General features: G+C 40.2%; 1 protein-coding gene across 4 annotated transcripts in view; it reads right to left on the minus strand.

Annotated features, from left to right (window-relative positions):
* Window positions 1-5993: 5993 nt before the first annotated feature.
* The window catches only part of PTPDC1 (protein tyrosine phosphatase domain containing 1), a 32310-nt gene continuing 18676 nt past the window's right edge, over window positions 5994-19627 (minus strand). For 3 of the 4 annotated variants that reach the window (XM_081898317.1, XM_081898316.1, XM_081898315.1), the window contains exons 2-9: window positions 17199-17291; window positions 14145-14316; window positions 13301-13381; window positions 12994-13112; window positions 12162-12299; window positions 9968-11112; window positions 7677-7862; window positions 5994-6134 (exon numbers count right to left, since the gene is read on the minus strand). In XM_081898317.1, coding sequence (XP_081754443.1) covers window positions 6009-6134; window positions 7677-7862; window positions 9968-11112; window positions 12162-12299; window positions 12994-13112; window positions 13301-13381; window positions 14145-14316; window positions 17199-17283 — 2052 coding nt within the window. In that variant the 5' untranslated portion in view covers window positions 17284-17291 and the 3' untranslated portion in view covers window positions 5994-6008. Of the gene's footprint in view, window positions 6135-7676; window positions 7863-9967; window positions 11113-12161; window positions 12300-12993; window positions 13113-13300; window positions 13382-14144; window positions 14317-14715; window positions 14967-17198; window positions 17292-19627 lie in introns of those variants that run through there. The other variant, XM_081898314.1, reaches the window with a different exon arrangement.

Genomic DNA, 19627 nt, shown 5'->3' on the forward strand with positions numbered 1-19627 from the left:
GGGTCTACTTGGAGTAGGACTTCACTGACTATAACCCTTAGTTTTCTGATTTCATTTATTAACTTAAAAGAATGAGATTGGCTTATATTCATCATGTGGCGTTGGCCATTGCTGTGGGCCTGAAACTGACTTAGAAAAGCAGCTTTTGAGTGTTGCACTATTGTTTGAAAGTGCCAATACAGTCTTGACCAAAAGACCAAGTCCCAGAAATGCAGGTTCGTGTTTTGAGAGCTCATTTGCAGATCGTACCAAATATATTTCTTTAATAAGGAGTTTGCAACTTAAGCTCAGGTTTTAAGTTTCCTAGCTTTTTGCAGTTGTCTGGCTAATGTTTCAATATTTCAGATATTGGTTCAAATTGTCCTCATTCCCATACTGGAGCAAATGCTTGCAAGCTGCTATTATAACAGAATTGTCTCTCCCTGAATCTGTTTTCCAATTCATGAGTCAATAACAGTTATAAGGCCTTCTCACTAAGGTTCATTTTCACTACTTCCTTCAAAATTAATAGCATCACTGTTAACAATAGTGTCAGAAAACCTCTGAGAATTAACAAAGTCGTTCTGATGGTGCTTCATGTTCAGCAGATTCATATGCTTCAACAAAAAAGTGCTGAAAACAATTATTTCACATTTCTTGCAAATACCTCCCAATCCATTTAAATGCTGTCTCAATTTTCATATTCTCCTGGTGCAGTAGTGATGTTACAAGTTTAATATATTCCCAGGACATTTAGCATAATTTCAGTAAGAAATACTGCAAAGGACTACAGATCCAATCAAACAATCGAATAGTTTTGTTTTTATTTGGCCAAAGTTTTTACAAGGGAAGGATGCACTGATCAATTTGCAGTTTTAAATTCACCTCAGTATCACAGTAAAGTCAGATGAATTTCTTGTTAACATCTTAGTGGTACATTGTGGAGGTCAGGTGGGATAGTGATGAGGAATTATGAAAAATGAAGCAAGCTATTGTGTCAGCAATGAAAGCATTGCGTTGACTGGGTTTGAGCCATTGACAATAATTTCTGATAGCAATCCCACCTGACCCCCACAGTACGTTCTCTTTCCAAAGCAGCAGTGGGCCTGCTGACAGATGAAGGGTTAGATTCAGTGCTGTTTTCGTCTGGTAAAAGCACTACCACATTGCTTCTGACAGGAGTTGCTGTTCTAGATTTATTTCCTGCTCAAATACAGCCACAACATGTGGCTAATGAATATACTAAATGTGCTATTATTATTAGTAGAATGTCACCCAAAATTTACAATTCAGCAACTTCAAAATAATATATATATCAGTCCATAACCAAGTAGTCAATGAAATGAATTGCTGGTGGGGAACACCACGACGCCTTTCAATGGATGATGTCCAAGACAGTATATCTGGATTGAATCAACTGTTTTGAAGATGAATCTTCATCAGCAAATAGTTTTCGATAGAATATCCATACAGGTAAATGTAATACTTGTGGATCAGAACTCACTAACCAGTGTAGCTAACCAGCAATTCCCCGTCAGCAATTCATTTCATTTTGGATGACATACTAATAACACATTTACTATATTCATTAGCCATTAGCAAATTATTCTGTATTGCAACACAGGGTTTGTTTTTGTCACTAGAATTATTTCCAGCAGAGAAACTTACAATTGATGTTTGCTTTGAAGTCCTGATGATGATGATAATGATAGTGGTGAATTGAAGATATGCATTTCCTCCCAGCCAGAGGAAAATATAACTCAATCTATCTCCTGCCCCCACACCTGTCTAGCAAGGCATAGAATCACACACTGTAGCCAAGAGTTGAAAAAATACAATTTGATTATGAGGTAATTGACTGCTTCAGTTAATTGACTTATTCTGACCCACAGCAAGCAAAGACTACTGAATCCCACCTCACCACTAGTGATTGCTCTGGATGGATATCATAGCAATGGATATCATAGCCATAGGGTCTGTTTGCTATTTCATCAGCCAAATAGGACAGTTGTGCTTGAGCTCTTGAGTCCCTGATTGGTAAATTTAGATACATAAGAACACACCAGGCCTGATAATATTCTCTCCATTTTAATCTCTGCCTGCTGACCCTTCTCACATGATTTTTCATGGTAAGCAAATTCCACTGCAGCAGCAACACCCCCACCCCATGTAAAATAGCATGGAAACACAAGTGGCAGTTTTAAAAGCTTCTCAAAATGATCTCCTTTTTTAAAAAAATCTATTCATTTCTCCCCACAATATAGTCAAATTACAACTACAAAAAAACCGGAGGGGGATTGAATAAATAGAATAGAGTCTTCTCTTAAAAGTAATTCTTAGGCCTTACTACCCTCAGAGGACAGTAGCTCCTCCCAGCTCTCACCTGGGATCTTTCCTTTCTCATCCCAGCTTCTCATACTGGGAGACCAACCTTTTCCTGTCTCTTCCCCAGGGTCCTCCATCAACCGTCTACCACCCCCCAAAATTGAACTCCAAAGAAAGAAAAAGAAGAGAAACGAAGACAGGAAAAAGAAAACGGAAAAGGAGAGGGAGAGAGCAAGAGAGAGAAACATTAGAAAAAGATGCAAAAAGAAAACTTCTGATTTTCCATCCGCTGGTTTCATTAAAATATATATATATTATTTAAAACTTTTAGTCCATGTTAATATCCATCTTCTGTTAAACAATATATCTATTAAGAAAAGGTGTCAGAACTTCTCAAAATCTCAAGCAGCAATCTAAACCTAGGAATACAGATAAAACTGTCCATATCTTATTCTGCCTTAACAAGGTCTGAATGAGATGATATTTTGGAATATTCTAGTTTTAAGGCTCTGGATATATTGATTGATTTGATTTGTATGTTCACAACATACAATTTTTTTCTTAAGAGTCACCAGCAACACTCACCACCTCCCCAGTCAATAATCTATGTAGGAAATGAAGAGACTTTAAAACAATAACTTTCTTTTTTATTCATCCACATGACACTATAATACAGGTCTCACATTTCAGTTTTCCCGACAAATGTGAGAATTATAAATTTATATGGTGTTATAAAGTCAAAATTCTCAATTTTCTAAAAAGGATCTATGAGCAATTGATTGCCTATCTTGGTGCTGCGCGTCAAGTTTCTATTTCCCCCTACATGTTTGTTTTGGCATTACAGAGGAAAAGCTGTACATTTGTACAACAGTCATTAATAGAAGCCAATGTTTACTCACCACAAAATAAAATGAAATACCATTGTCGTAAACTTCATCTTGTATACTTAGTGTTAATATGCAAACATTTAACGGAATAAACCATTGCGTATCATGGCACTGAAATTATGGCAATAGCTCAGTGTGAAAAAAATAGCTTATTAATGATAAACTTTCTAAAATCAATAAATTAAATATAAAATGCCACAGTACAGACACAAAATGGCAACTCATTAAATATTAACTTATGTACACAGCCAGACAGAATTAGTTGTGGTTATTTAATAACCAACGTTATTAGTGAACATGAACCAAGGAATACAAAATATAACAATAGATGGTAAAGGAAAGAAAGTCTTGGAAAGCTGCAGAAAACTAGCTTAGCATGTAAACATCAAAAGAGGGTTTCTGTTTGGTCTCTGGAGTATTGTCTTTGGTGTTCCAATATCTGTTTAAAAATATTCTTCAGAATGCTGTAAATGTCCAAGCCACCTTCCGAATCAGAACTCACCTGCCGGAAGCAAACTTAAAGTTAATAATATTATACCACATACATATCAGGCTTTATCGGAAGACAGTACTGTCTAATTCAAAACACAATGGTGTCTACAGAAAATGAAATAGAAATCCTACATATAGAATCCTGCATATAGAAATTCATAGTGTCTCATTTTACCTAGTACTAGAATAATATCTGAAGTTTACCACTTGAACTACAATGGCTATTAGATGTAGTTTATAAAATGGAGTAGCAGGAGCTAAATAGAGAACAGCGCTTGCAAAATTAGCTGTTCAAATCTATTGTGAACTGCTATGGATGCAGTTTTGTCAAAAAGTAAATTATTACATCTGCGGTTGTCCCCCCCGCCCCCCGCCCTGACTGTTCCCATAATAGTGAGTGAGTGAGTGAATGACCTTTATTTTCACTATACCACCTGTGTACACTGAAATTAAACGAGCCCCCCCACATACACTCAGTTTTGTCTGTGCTCTGTGTGCTTGTCGGAAGTCAACCGCACCACTATTTTTTCCCATTCAGCAGCCCAACAGCCCACGGATAAAAACTGTTCTTTAACCTGTTGGTGCGGCTGACTATACTTCTGTATCTCCTGCCCGAAGGTAGGAGATTAAAGTGGTGCTGGCCAGGGTGTGAGTCGTCCCTAAGAATTTTCCTCACTCTCCTGAGGCAGCGGTCTTCTGCGATGTCATTTAGCAAACTCCAGGGACAGCCCATGATATCATGTGCTGTGTTCACCACCCTCTGTAGGGACTGTGGCTGTCAAAACAGCATACCACATTGTAATGCAGTATGAAAGGACACTTTCTACTGTGGCCTGGTAAAAGCAGATCAATTTTTGTTTGACATTGTTCTTTCGCAAGACCCTAAGGAAATGTAGTCGCTCTTGGGCCTTCCTAACCACCTGGGTTGTATTGATTTTCCAAGTGAGGTCTTCAAGGTAAACTCCCAGGAATTTAAAGGAAGAGACTCTCTCCACACAGCCCCCCCCCCGATATACAACAGGGCTAGTTCCCCTCTCTTCCTCTGAAAGTCCAACACCATCTCCTTTGTCTTGCTGATATTTAATAATAATAATAATTTATCATTTGTACCCCACCTATCTGGCTGGGTTTCCCCAGCCACTCTGGGCAACTTCCAACAAAGATTAAAAATTAGATGCAAGGTGTTCTCTAGGCACCATGTGGAGACTTTCTGAACCTCCTCCCTATACGCTAATTCATCTCCACCTGTAATTAGACCCATTATGGTGGTATCATCTGCAACCTTAATAATTGCAGTGGATGGATCAGATGAAATACAGTCATATGTATACAACGAGTACAGGTAGGGACTCAGCACACATCCCTGTGGGGTGCCAGTGCTGAGCTTCAGAGAGGTAGAAGTAACAGGTCCAGTCCTCACTATTTGTGTGCGATCCCTCAGAAAGTCTTTAATCCAATCACAGATGGTAGGGGAAAGGTCCAGGTCCATCAGCTTTTTAATAAGAATGTCCGGAAGGATGGTATTAAAAGCCGAGCTATAATCAGTACAGTGGTACCGCAGGTTAAGTACTTCATTCGTTCTGGAGGTCCGTACTTAACCTGAAACTGTTCTTAACCGGAAGCACCACTTTAGCTAATGGGGCCTCCCACTGCTGCTGTGCCGCCAGAGCACGATTTCTGTTCCCATCCTGAAGCAAAGTTCTTAACCTGAAGCACTATTTCTGGGTTAGCGGAGTCTGTAACCTGAAGTGTATGTAACCTGAAGCATATGTAACCCGAGGTACCGCTGTAAACAGCATTCTGACATAATTCCCCGGTCTCTCCAGATGACTCGCTGCAAGGTGAAAAGCTGTGGCTATGGCATCATCTGTTGACCTATTTCTCCTATAAGCGAACTGGTGTTCATCAAAATCCGGTGGAAAACATGTCCTAAGGTTGAAGAACCAATCTCTCAAAGCATAGGGAGACACAGAGCTTCATTCCCCCCCCCCAAAGCAAGGTAATTGGGAGCAGAGACCAAGTGGGTGGCTTCTGAAGCAGTCGGAGCTGAATCAGTTTGCTTTCCAAATCGCCAGATCAAGGTCCAAAACAAATCTTGTTTTGTGGTGCCCACCCCTAGAAAGCAAGCAAGCTCCGTGTGGACACTGATTGACACCAGAATTCTATAGCCCTCTGTAGGTGTGCACCCACACATTAATTGGTTCCAGCGTACAGTACATTTGGTTCAGATTCTTTGCATGAAATGCCATGTTTGAAATAGTTTACCATCAGGTTAATTATGGTCAGCGTTCTAGGCTGGTCTGTGAGTTACAAAAGATCACAATTTCACATTCTACTTGCCTTTGTAAACGCTTTAATGGCACGATCAAGGAGAAGGTCCTCCACATACATTGGTATGGTCTGCAATTGCACCACGCAGTTTAAAATGCACAGTATAGTGTGATATTTTCCCTGATGGGGAGCGGAAAGACATTGTTAGGTAGGAAATATTTTAAAAACACCAACGTGGAGGAGATACCAACCACAAACCAACAGCATTTGGCATGCTTGAAGCTATATGATTCTACAAAGAGAGTGTGAACTCTTTCCTTCACAATCACCTTTGTGATTTCCACCAGTGAAAGAGCAAACTACACCTGCTGAAATGCCCTCTTCTGCAGAAGCACAAAATGTCCTCTATAAAAGGGTGGAGAATCTGTGGCCCTTTGGAGGATGCTGGATTCCAGTTCCTATCAGCCCTAACCAGCATGGCCAATGATCAGAGATGATGGAAACTGTAGTCCAGGAACATCTGCAGAGCCACAGGTGCTCCTCCCCTTTAAGCCTGTTAAAGTCAGTGGCATTTATCAACAGTATTCACTCATAGCAAATGCAGGCAGGGCTGGATTAACCATAAAACAAAATAAGCATATGCTTAGGGCATCAAGGGAAGGGGGGCACTACAGAAAATTCCCATTGCCAGATTTACCATCTGAACAAAAACAAACATTATTTATACAAATATAGAAAACTAAACATTATTTTCCATCCTACTGTAGGTTCCATTTCACTTTGAAAAATAAAATTTTATTTTATGGTTTACTGCAGTTTATATTTTGAATTTGATATATATTGGGGCACCAAACTCTCTTAAGTGCTTAGTGCCTTTAAGGATCTTAATCTCTAAGCCTGAATATAGGCTACTCAGTAAATTATGTCCACTTGAATTATGCATTCAAATGCAACAAACAAAAAGGTTTCCCATCAAAAATTTACAAATTCTGAGCACAGGTGACTAGCATACATGGAAAAGAATATTTCTCTTAAAGACTGCCCCCCTAACATTTGCCACCCAGTAGACTGGACAAAAAATAGTTTTTATAAAACCTCTAGATCGGTAACAAAAAAAGGGTAAGTGATATGAAATACAGCATGCACTTATAGGGCTCTCCCACCTAGCCATTATAAGTTACCAAGAAAAGAAAGTAAAAGCTATTAGTAAAAGGAGAACATGTTTTAGGAGGCAAAATGAAGGGTGGACATATTTTCATAGTGGTGTAGAAATACGCAGGAGGGGGCGAAATGCAAACATTACTCTTAAGGGTCGTGCAAAAGATAAATAGCCAAGGAACCCACATTGGGATAATATGAAAGAGGGTATGCAGAAATGTAGGGACAGATACAAGTACCATGAAAGAAGAGGCCTTAGTGAATGTACATTTGTTACGCTGTACTTTTTGTGATAAGGAAAGTGACAGGAAAATACACTGGGAAGTATAGGATAACTATTTATGCAACATTGTATAACCTCTGAACAAACATATTAGAATGAATGCTCAATAAATAGCTGACATCACAAACTCGCTGCAAACTATGTGCAAATAAATCATGACATCTGGAAGCAACCAAAGGCAAGGAGATGTGTATGCCGTATTTGTGTCATCTCATGCAAAATGCTTTGTGAGGTCTTCCTGAAAAGTGGTATATAACTGCCTTAATACATTAAATGCTTACCTTGTCTAACAATTTAAGTGCTTCTTGAGGGTCTACGTTGTTTTTTGCTAACACATCTACATCATTTTTGGTTAGAAGAGGTTCTTTAAGTTGCTCTATCCAGGACCACATCAAACTACTGAGGATAAAAGGATCTGTCTCACCGCATATCCTATCCCAGGCTCCATTCTGAGAATTCAGTTCTTTCTAAAGATAAAGAAGAAAGAAATCCTTGTCAACTTTCTATAAATTGTCTTTGCTTTAGTAATGTTAGGGTAGAATTCTATAAACACAGACCCCTTTTGGTATAATCACACAGAGGAAGGAAGCAAGGCAATTTTCTCCCATTCCCAAATCCCTGCCTGCCATACATGCATGGGGATGAAATGTCTGAAGAGCACTTGTTCCATTTGTGATTTAGCACTCTATGTGACCGTGGTCTTCAGGGAGGGGGGTTGTTGGGAATGTGACAGGAGCAGCAGAGGCAGACCTGCTCTCTTTCTCCACGCTTTTACAATTGTATGGAAAACAATGCCTTCAGGCAGCTTATGTAGTGTCTCTCTCTCTCTCTCTCTCTCTCTCTCTCTCTCTGTGTGTGTGTGTGTGTGTGTGAGAGAGAGAGAGAGAGAGAGAGAGAGAGAGAGAGAGAGAGAGAGAGAGAAGATAATGGGGATATGGGGCAGAGAGCATTTGTTGGGGACCGTCAAACTAGTTTCCCCAAAGCCTTCCATTTTCTGGGTCCAGTTTAGAAGCAAACAGATTCAACACCCCTGGATGCATTTGTGGTGTCAGCTCCACAATCTGGGCCCCCTTCAGCCAATGCATTCTTAGTAGGCTTCCTTGACCTGGATGAGACAAGTCATGTAAGACCAAGGGCGCAGTGCCCTTGACCTTCTTGGGTAAAAGATAAAGGTAAAGGACCCTGACAGTTAAGTCCAGTTGCAAACAACTCTGGGGTTGCGGCGCTCATCTCACTTTACTGGCTGAGGGAGCAGACGTTTGTCCACAGTTTTTCTGGGTCATGTGGCCAGCATGACTAAGCCACATCTGGCGAAACCAGAGCAGTGCACGGAAACACCGTTTACCTTCCCGCCAGAGTGGTACCTATTTATCTACTTGAACTTTGATATGCTTTCTGCTAGGTTGGCAGGTGCTGGGACCAAGCAACAGGAGCTCACCCTGTCGAGGGGATTCGAACCATCGACCTTCTGATCGGCAAGCCCTAGGCTCAGTGGTTTAGACCACAGCGCCACCCGCATCCCTACCTTCTTGGGTACCCCATGCAAAGAGTCCACGACTGGCCTTCAATCCCTACCTCGCTGCCCAGGACAACTGCAAGGGGGGAATGGCTGGGAGGTATGTGTTAAAGCACCTGCTGCTTCAAACACAGTCTTTCTTACAAATGCCTTGCTCTTGTTTTAGGATTTAATGTAAGCAGAGAGTTTAGGACCCTGTGTTGACTCATAAGCAGGAAGTTTGCCCTTAGACTGCATCACATTCATACAAAAATCAAAGGGTTTGTCACTGCTTAAAACCTTTTGCAATTGCATGCCCATTTTGGTTTCAGGCTGTGTTTTGGTAAAAAGCTGATTCCCATGTTCCTCAAAATATCTGCTCAAGTATTATGAAGGAGCACTGAAGGGGAGTGTGCACCAATTGGATGAAGTACTCACTTTGCCGCAACTGAAAGAGGAGCAGTAGTCTTTTTACAGATGCCATAAGTCTGGTTCTAGAGCCCAGCTTTGCACGTTAATTGCATGTGTACAACAAGAACACCTGCTTGTCCCTAGATTAAGCAAATACAACAAAGCTAGTGGCTACAGCGTCTTATCATTGAAGGGCATGAAGTAGGGCATAGTAAGCACCCCTGAGTATGTTCTCTTTATAGAAGAAGAGTTTGGATTTGATATCCCGCTTTATCACTACCTGAAGGAGTCTCAAAGCGGCTGACAATCTCCTTTTCCCTTTCTCCCCCACAACAAACACTCTGTGAAGTGAGTGGGGCTGAGAGACTTCAGAGAAGTGTGACCAGCCCAAGGTCACCCAGCAGCTGCATGTGGAGGAGCGGAGACGCGAACCCAGTTCCCCAGATTACGAGTCCACTACTCTTAACCACTACACCACACTGGCTCTCTATATATAGCTTTATATTTTTGATAGCATAAGCTTCAGTAGGAAGAATGGCCTTTACTGGTATGACTTTATGCTCTCTGAAAGCAAAGATGTTATAGGATTCCCGCCTCTCTCCCTCCCCTTCCTGGAGGTGCTCTCCTGAACTAGACACATGTGCAACATTTACAAAATGAAAATACCTGCCACATCTCCACTTTTTTCTCTTTTTCTTCTGATCCCATAAACTCATTCACATCTGCCAGGGCCTTGGCTGCTAACGTTCTTCGTGCCTCCAGAGTTAGTTCTGACTGTACAACGATATGGGGGATTGATTCACAGAGATCCCGAATATTGCGGATCTCATGCTCTGCTTTTGAAGCGTCCGAGTCCTCAGAGGACCACATTTTTTTGCCATAGCTATTAGTTTTTCTGCCACAATTATAGTTTAGTGCTTTTAGCTCTTCTTCGTCTTCCTCCGCCTCCTCTTCCTTCCGATCACTCGAAAGGCCCGAAGAAAAGGTTTGGCTACGCTGCACTTCTCCGGGATACCTGCTTTTATGGAAAAATGGAGAATTAGCTTCTTTTCCATCTAAAGGCGTCCTGTCCTGACACGAGAAAGTAAATGTACTACGGATTAAGAGTTCTTGGGTTAAATCAACCTTGAGAGTCTGGCAATTGTTCGGTGGGTTTGTTTTGCTGCAGAGTGGCACTTGCACAGGCACCGACCAGGGGGTCTCTCCTTGCTCACAGACAAACACCGCTCTTCTCAAATCTGAGTCGCTGTAGCTCAGGCGCCTTTTTGCACGAGCCAGAGGCTGAAGGCAATCAACGTTCCTCCTCTTCCAAAGAGGATCACATTCATGTTCATTGGGATGAAGAGGATTGGCTCCCGAGAGAGAAAACGGCTCTGAAGCACTACTGTCTTGCCTTGTCAGTTCTTTATCAAGCTGCGTGGAAGCTAGCTGAGAAACAGTCTCTTCAATCTCAGCGGACAGGTCTGGAAGGTCCACAAGTTCCTCTATCACGTGCCGGTTTTCAGCCAAGTCCAAGAGCAATTTGCAAACCAGATGAATAAGCTTTGGCACATACTTGAGGTTCCTGCTCTCATAACCGTGGAGCAAATGCCGCTGCCGGATCAGGTACTGGGAAAGAGTGACGGCGTGTGCTTTGGGTTCACAGGATGCAAAAACATTCCTGAGAGGAATCAAGAACTGGGAAAACTCCCGTACACACAACAGCTGTCCTCTGGTTTGGATAGAGTTAGGCCTTTTCGCCCTGACAAAAAGGATTGCTTGGTCTGCTGTCATTCGTGTGGCAAAAACCAAGTAACAAGCTATTAAAACACCTGGAAGGTAAGTAAAGGACAACAAAGAAGGAGGAAATGTTAAATTTGTTAGGTGAAAACAAAAATGTAATTATCAAAATAGCACAGGGCGTATGGATGCAGGTTCATGTTCCTTCCAATAGAGCAGGCTAGCTGAAGCTGCCGCCAGTTATGAAAATCAATTCTGCCTTGTAGGAGCTCCTCCAGATTATTTTCCCCCCACTGCATCATACTTGTTTATTTATATAAAGAATTGCACATTTACTTGCTATAGAAACATAGAACAGCTTCCAGAACAAAAAATTATTAGAAACCAACAACCTTGAAACATCTACACTGAGTAGGCGGCAACAAATTGACTTAAGGATTACATCATCACCCAAAACGGGAGATGAAAAAATTGGGAAATTGTTTTGAAAACCAATAGGTCTTTACTAGCAGATGAGTGGAGGTCAGGGAAGGCACATACTGAGCTTTTCTAGCAGTGCTTCCCCTGATTTAGAGGAATGAGAAAGCAGTTCTTAACAATAATAAAGCAAAATATCTGCAAAAAATACAAGGCATTGGTGCCTATAAGGGGAAGGAAGGAGTGGCCTTGTTCCTGTTACCACATTTTGGGTTTTTTACAAAAAGGGCTAGATGAATACACTTATGCCTGAGGGATACTTTGGAAAAGAATTAAGTAGGGTTTTTTAAGTATGAGAATGGAAAGTGGGATGGTGTTGAAAAGGCACTTCATGGATATGGCACAAAAGCTTCTTAAATAGCAAGTGCCTCTAGAAATGCTATCCCCACCTCCGATTTCCCCTTTACAAAAGCTCTCATGCCAAATCCTTTGAACACAAAGACCAGTTTGGGAGTTGTGTGGCACATCTGAGAAGAAAATTGTGAAAAATGCATGCATGCAGCCTTTGAAACAATGAGGGTGTTGTGCAAGCATTTCTATCAGAATAGACTTCATTATATGAATGTATCAAGGAATCTACAAAGGAATCAAGGAATCTAAATTATCATTATTTTGCATTTTATAACAATACATTCTCAGTGAATTTATAGTTGAGCATTTTTACCTGTTCTGCCAAGTCCTGCATGACAATGAATAGCTACTCTCCCTTCCTGTAAGGCAAAAGTCATCACTTTTACCATATCGAGGATAGTAGTGAGAGAAGCCACACCATAATCCTTCCATCCAAAGTTATAAAAATAAACTAGAAAAAACAGTTTAGAACATCATTATTATCAAAAGACCATACATAGCTCATTGTATTCATATTGCAACAAAAATATTAGGATCTGTTTTAAGAAATCTTTTCAGAATTGTTAGCCTGTATTTGTCTTCCTCCATTTTAGTATGTCGTCCTATGAGAACTGCAAATGCCACATTGCAAATTGGTCAAGGCATTTCACACAAAACATGGCATATCAAACCTGTAACAAGTAAGGATTTTGCTGTGTGTGTGTGTGTGCGCGCACACACACACACACACAATATGTAACATAATGTTTTGGGAAGTAACAGAATCCCCACTTTCTTAGCAGCTATCAATCTTACCGAAATGAGCAACAGTGTCTTTTCATTGGAAGGGAAAGTCTTTCGATTGCAGCGGAGGCAATAAAATCCACATGCAAATCTATTGCTTTGCCAATGTGCGAAATGCACAGCTGCAGATACTAAACACAGCTATCCATTCTCAGCTGCTTATTTTACGGCTGTTTATGAGATTTCGTATCTATAATGCTCCATAGTGGAGCTGTGTATTTCTTCAACTTTCTCATTAGGTGCAAGTTATTTTCTTTGGCAAACATTTCTCAGCTAGCTGCCACCAAGAAGTAGGTGGCAGAAACAGCCTGTAAGCACCACACTTTATAATTAACAAGGAACAACAGCAGGAGCCAACTTACTTCCCGCCTCCATGAAAGCTTCAGGAAGGTAGGTGAAACCACTCTCTTGTTCCAGTGGATTCCCGCAGCTAGCGTGTTCTCCAGGACGCTGAAGGTTAATTACTGTTTTTATGCCACATCTTAGGCAAAGAAAAAGAAGGCACATTATTGAGCTGTGCATGCTTTTCCACAATCAATATCCCCACCAACGTTCCTTCTTACTTCAGAATTGTTATGAACAGTTCCAAGCCAACACAGAAAAGAAATAATAGGTCAGCTTTACAGCTGTAAGAACTGCAATAATTCATTACCAGTCTATTTCTTTTACCTTTGAAACTGCTCGATAATATTATATTTTTCAATAAGTTCTGTTGATGGTCGAGACATGGCTAAAATGTTATCTGTTATCCTGGAAAGGAGCAGGAAGAGAAGAAGTGAGCAGTTATGGGTTAAAATACTTCCTAGCTGGTGTTCAGCTGTAATTTTCTAATAACAAACCATGCCACCTTAGATAACTATGTGCTTTTAAACCATTTAATGTCTATTATCTCTAGTTAAAAAACGTTATGTAACAAAATTACATTATGGTGCAAGATACTGTGATAAGAATGTAGATAGCACAGAATATTCAGATTTCTATTTCTATATCCATGCACAAAATAACTATACATTTCTTTAAAATGTTCTTTTAACAGCTTTATAAAATAGCACTCTAGTGCTTGGGAATGCTATCATTACATCTAAACCTTACTATTCAATTCTAAAATTTCAATTAAATTAAAATAAGGTTTGTGGTAAAAAAATTCTGAAATATAAACCATGCTACAAAAAGCAAAAGCCAATGCTACCAACAGAATTTTAACATACACATTTTGAGCATAAGTCAAAGACACAGAATTCAAAAGGAACCTTACCTGTTTCACATATGTAGTTCATGTAAAATATGATTACTAGCACTGTATTTAAGCTGGTCTGCACATCTAAAACATAAAGTATCTAAATCTATATAAAACTAGTTCTCTTTCACTGACTGTGGAGCCTGATTCTAAACTTGTTTACTCAGAAGTTCAATGGAATTCAATGTGACTTGCTCACAAGTAACTCTGGGTAACCTTTGACATATAAAAGCAACATTTTTAGAAATCTAGTAGAAGCTAATTGCTTCACATTACCAGGAAGAGTAAAGCCCTTTCACAGCCTGTTCTTGGTCACTCCACCGAGTTGGATTTTCATATTTGCAAGCACGACCACCGCATGCCATAGAACACTGCATATGACCAGGAATGACATGGCGAAGACGTTCTCCAACTTTTGTGTATTTCGCAGTCGGACGCCTGGACCTTCCTGCAACACAAAAGGCAAGACCAAGTAAAATCTTTCATCATACAACTTTTGTGAATCATATAAAAACAAATGTATGCAGTATATATTTCAAAGCAGGCAAAGCAGTCAGGATCATTAAAACATTTACTGAAAACTGGCTTCTGTCTTAACGTTTCCCTCTCAAGGGTCTTTGTATGTAGCAGCTCCTGAATAAAGTAATTGTCAGTCATTATCTAGAAGCAGCAAATGCTTTTTTCTCAACTAAAATTCCATGAAAAATAACATTAAGCTTTTATGATGGTATAAAATGATAAGTAAAGAGTCAAGAACTTCATCTATGATTAGTTATGGGAACAAGATTAGACACATTGCCATAAAACCCAAGTCCAGTTTATAGAAAGGAAATTGCCAATACTTTACTTTTTTTCTCATGGAAAGCAGCATTTAGCTCCTCGGGGCTTACAGAGGAAATGGCCACCATAACTCTATGCGTAGAAGTCGAGAGGACCTCTACAACAGAGCTCCGTCGCCTTTGGAGTATGCGGAGAAGAGGATCAGAGGAGGAATGTCTCCGGCCCTGAAAAAAGTTGCTAAAAATATTCACTGTCAAGCGTCTTCTGGGTGAGCCTTGCATGGTCACCCACTACTTGGAGCAGTTTAGAAATGCTGTAGGAAGTCAAACTGAATGAGAAGTCTGACTTGCTCAGTACTGAACTTGCACAGAGACATGCATCTTTCTGTATGATCTAATAGCTGTTCAGGATAGGCTGCTCTGTCTCCATAGAAACCAACAATGAACTCACTAGTGGCAGCTACCCTTTTGGCAGCTGAATTCTATATACATTGATTCTGTGTGGGACAAACTGTTCCACTGCCGATGAGGATTAGAATCACTTGAAGCAGATCATTCCAAACTGGAGCAGGACTCCCAAATAGTTTACGATGAACAGGAAAGGTTTCTGGAATTTGAAGTACAGACCTCAACAGCCTGGACAAGAAGAGGCTTCTTCTTTTTAAAAAAAACCCCTCAGAAATTAATACAATTCAAGAAATCACGACTAAGGTGTCAACGAACATCCCATGCCGGATTGGAAGATGGAAATCAGAAGTGCGTGGAGAGCCTTATGTAAAAGGATGAAAAGGGGAATTAACCTTTTCTTGGAGAGAAATTATATAACACACTCATTTCCCCAGCAAAATAACTATCATGCCTTTGAATTTTAATGCTAGTGTAGAAATAAAGCTTTCTAAAGAAACACTAAGATCTGTAAAGTATTTTATCAGCAGGAATAAAAAGCAACACTACTCTTAAAAAAGTAAATTATCCTGCTATTTTATGAGATCTGTAAAAGAATGTATAGATACTACTTGAAGGGTGAAGGAAACAGATGAGGGGTAAAATAATTCCTCATAGTATGAACAACAACAAAGCAATCCAAAGCGGTCCTGCCAGTATCTGGGAGCACTTTACATCAGAGAATATGTCAGCAATCCAAAAATGAATTTATTCATTTGCTTACTTAGTCTCCAGCAGGAATTTCTACACCGCGACTTCCCGATGCATAAGCAGATACACAACAGACTGCACTCTTAAGTACATGCCTGTCACAGCACATTGCACCACCAGAGAATTTCTGTGAATATACCTTAAAATTTCCACCAGAAACCACTAGAAGTCACTCATATTCTTTCAGTCCAACTGAGGTTCTTAACTATAATTTAATGGCAAAACAGGACAAGTCTTTTAATTCACTTTAAAAGGTGTTGGACTACATCACAAATGGAGTTACTGGAAATCTTGTAGCTGTGCCAACTGGTTCACATAGCTTTCAACTTCCTTTTTGTCTACACCCCAGTTTATACATTTCCCAACCCAAATGGCCCTCTCAGCACAGCCATGTGTAGGAAGTCATGCATAACCTGGAGCAAGTCATACTGGTGCCCACTCCTCAGGAGCTCGTACTTATGTCATTTCTCCCCCTGCCCATCCTTTTTGAAGGAACAGAAATCAGGTGAAACAAGAAATGAAGAAACTCAAAAGGTACAGACTTCTCCACAGAATCGAAACAATCTCTCTCTCATTTAAAAAAAATGTAAAACATTTAATTGTAATATTTAGTGGTGCGCAGAACCTGGCATGATATTGCTGAATCAACAGCAAATAGTGATCACAGTGCTATCCAAAGTAGCTCCCTGTAGTAGCAAGGCGGAGAGAGTTCTTATCCCAGGTCTCTGGTCAATTTTTTTTTGGGGGGGGACAATTAGGGACATGAGATTCGGACATGAGAAAAAAGGCCTATTCATATTCTGCAACTTTTGTTTTCTTAATTCACTGACCTTAAAAGCACTCTGCCAAAATGATGAATCAGAATTACAAGTCATGACAATGGTCATTTGTTATCCTGCATTGTCAATATCCTCCCTCTGTTGCATTCTGCTATTATTCCAGCACTGCTTCTGGGGCAGCTGCTGATTTTCCACCCTAGTCCCTCCTATGAAGTGTACTGGAGGAGAAACAGGGGGAACCTCTTCCATTGGGTAATATCTATATCTCTAAACTTGCACAAAACCAGAAAACTGCAGAAACAAATTTACAATTGCTTGACTGCGTACTTTTACACAATTCTTGGTCAGGGGTTTTTTTTATTAAAAAAAAACACAGGTTCAACAGATTAGAATCAACAAATTTAAAAGCAGGGAAAATACAAACAGGAACATCTATGGGAAAGGCCAATGTTGCTCCTTTTATACAAATCCAAATTATGTGTGGGTGTGGGACTAGGGCTGGGCGATATCTGGTTTTCAACATCACAATTTGCAAGAATAGCCTGGGTTTTTTTCATTGTTTTATCCCACATTTTAATTTACTAAAAGTAACTCCTCCCCCCAAAAAGCCCACTTACCTGAACTCATGGTTGCAAGATATGCACTGCTTGATACCAGAGAACAGTAGGGTAATTCATTTTCCAACAGGACTCCTGCAGCCATCGCAGTACCTGTTGAAAGATTTGCCACATTAGCCTTAGTTGTGGTTTGTTGCATTATCTTCAAAAATAGCCAGAGGAGGAAAGCCAAGGTAGAACGTACTGTTGCACACCACCCCAATCTCTGAGCAGTGCAAGATTCCAGGGGGTTCAGGGGCTTACCCAGGATCTGTGTTTCCTTTGGAATGAGGAACAGCAGAGACCTTTTTGATACAAGGTTTATTTAAACACACGTATATAACCTGAACCTACGAAGGAGGGGTTCACAGCATCAACACCCCAAAAGGCTCTTGATCCCACAGCCTTGGATGCCAGCAGAAATCAGCCATGACTTTCTCTTTTGACTTTCCAGCCTGCTTCTTTTTCCTCTAGGTCACATCACAGCCAACTCTCCCTTCAAAGACTCAGGCTTTGTCCTTCCAACTGTCTAAGCACTGGATGAGGGGCCCCACCCATTCGTCATCTGGCAGAGAGGGCTCTTTTCTTTGTTCTCTTAATGACACATCACCCAGGTGGTTACCTTGTCAGGAAGCTAGCCTGGCTTGATTAGCTTTTAACACTTGCTATGATTATGGGTTGGTGCTGGAGGAGACTCTTGAGAGTCCCATGGACTGCAAGAAGATCAAACCTATCCATTCTTAAGGAAATCAGCCCTGAGTGCTCACTGGAAGGACAGATCCTGAAGCTGAGGCTCCAATACTTTGGCCACCTCATGAGAAGAGAAGACTCCCTGGAAAATACCCTGATATTGGGAAAGATGGAGGGCACAAGGAGAAGGGGACGACAGAGGAAGAGATGGTTGGACAGTGGTCTCGAAGCTACCAGCATGAGTTTGACCAAACTGCAGGAGGCAGTGGAAGACAGAAGTGCCTGGCGTGCTCTGGTCCATGGGGTCACGAAGAGTCGGACACGAGTAAACAACAACATGATTATGGGTGTATGGCATCTACAAACTCATATCAATACTATAAGCAAAAGATGGTGCGATGTGTAGAAACTGCTGAGTGAAACCACGTAAATAAATTGCGTTAAGGGAAGAAGTATTTTCTTAGTCCTAAATCTATTGCCAATGAATTTAATGCAGTAGATGACCACTCTGTCCCTTCCTAAACTCTTAAGAAGCACTTTTGTGCTAGTTCAGAAAGTGTGAGGTTTGAGCTGCGATTCCAAATTAAATATGGTAAGGCACAATAAAGTCTCTTAACTTAAGAAGGCAAATTTTATGCCAATTTTAGATCTGATCAAGATGCATCTAAAAAAGGTACTGCCACCTGAAACATCACATCCCCAGAGGATTTGCACATGGAAGCTTTTCCCACAGCAGAGAACACAGTCAATTGCTCTCTACTGAAAGAGTCACATTATATTGCAACAAGTTTGCAGACTCTCTTTAAGAGCCGCTCTGTCACGTTTACATACATGTGAGAACAAACAAGAGGCACTTGAAAGCTCCTCTGGAGGAAAGGAAGGGTGAACATGTGATTTAAAAAGCATAAAATCAGTAGAAGTACCCAGAATAGTATTTAATGTGCATTTCTCAGTGCTGACAACTAGTTCCATGAAAAAATACACCTATGATTAAAGAGTTTTAGTATGTTTGTTCTCTAATGAGTTGGAAAGATAATTACACATTTTACATTGGCCTGATTTGCACAACACATTAAGCCAAACTATGGTTTCTTCTTGATGGCAGCTCATGGTTAGGAGAGAGATTAACCAAAAACCCTGGTTCAGACAACTCGCTACAGTCTCAGCATGGCTAGGTGGAAAAAGGATTGGAAAAATGTTTAAAATATCTTTCAGCAAAAAACCAGAGGCTTACCTACTGGGAATCACAGATTCGGATATCCCTAAAAAAAGCAAAGGAACGTTTTCCTTATGCTACGGTTGCAGCAAGAATACTCATTGTGACAAATTGGAAAAGCGAAGAAGTCCCTTCTAGATCAGAGTGGACTCAAAAAATGATTGAATATGCGGAATTAGATAACTTATCAGAAAGAATAAAAAATAAATCAAAGGAAGTATTTCTCTCAAAATGGGAAGTTTTTAAAATTTATCTGAAAAATAGTAATGACAGTTTGAAGTCTGTAGCAGCATTTGAATAACTTCAGCAGGAGTTTTAAGTTTGATGGAAAACCGATAGAATAAATAATATCAAAACCAAAAACTGTTATAATATGGCAGTGAATAATTGATGAGAAATAGAAGTAAGGAGTAGAATGAAATTCAGTTATATAGAAAAAAAGTCACTTTTATGTTAAACGTATTATGAGCACTATTTAATGTGTTGTTATTGTTGTTTTTCCTTTCTTTCTTTTTTAGTTGCTAGGAGGTGATGGATATTTGTT

This window comes from Podarcis melisellensis, assembly GCF_964234715.1.
Source record: "Podarcis melisellensis genome assembly, chromosome: 2".
Taxonomy (NCBI): Eukaryota; Metazoa; Chordata; class Lepidosauria; order Squamata; family Lacertidae; genus Podarcis; species Podarcis melisellensis.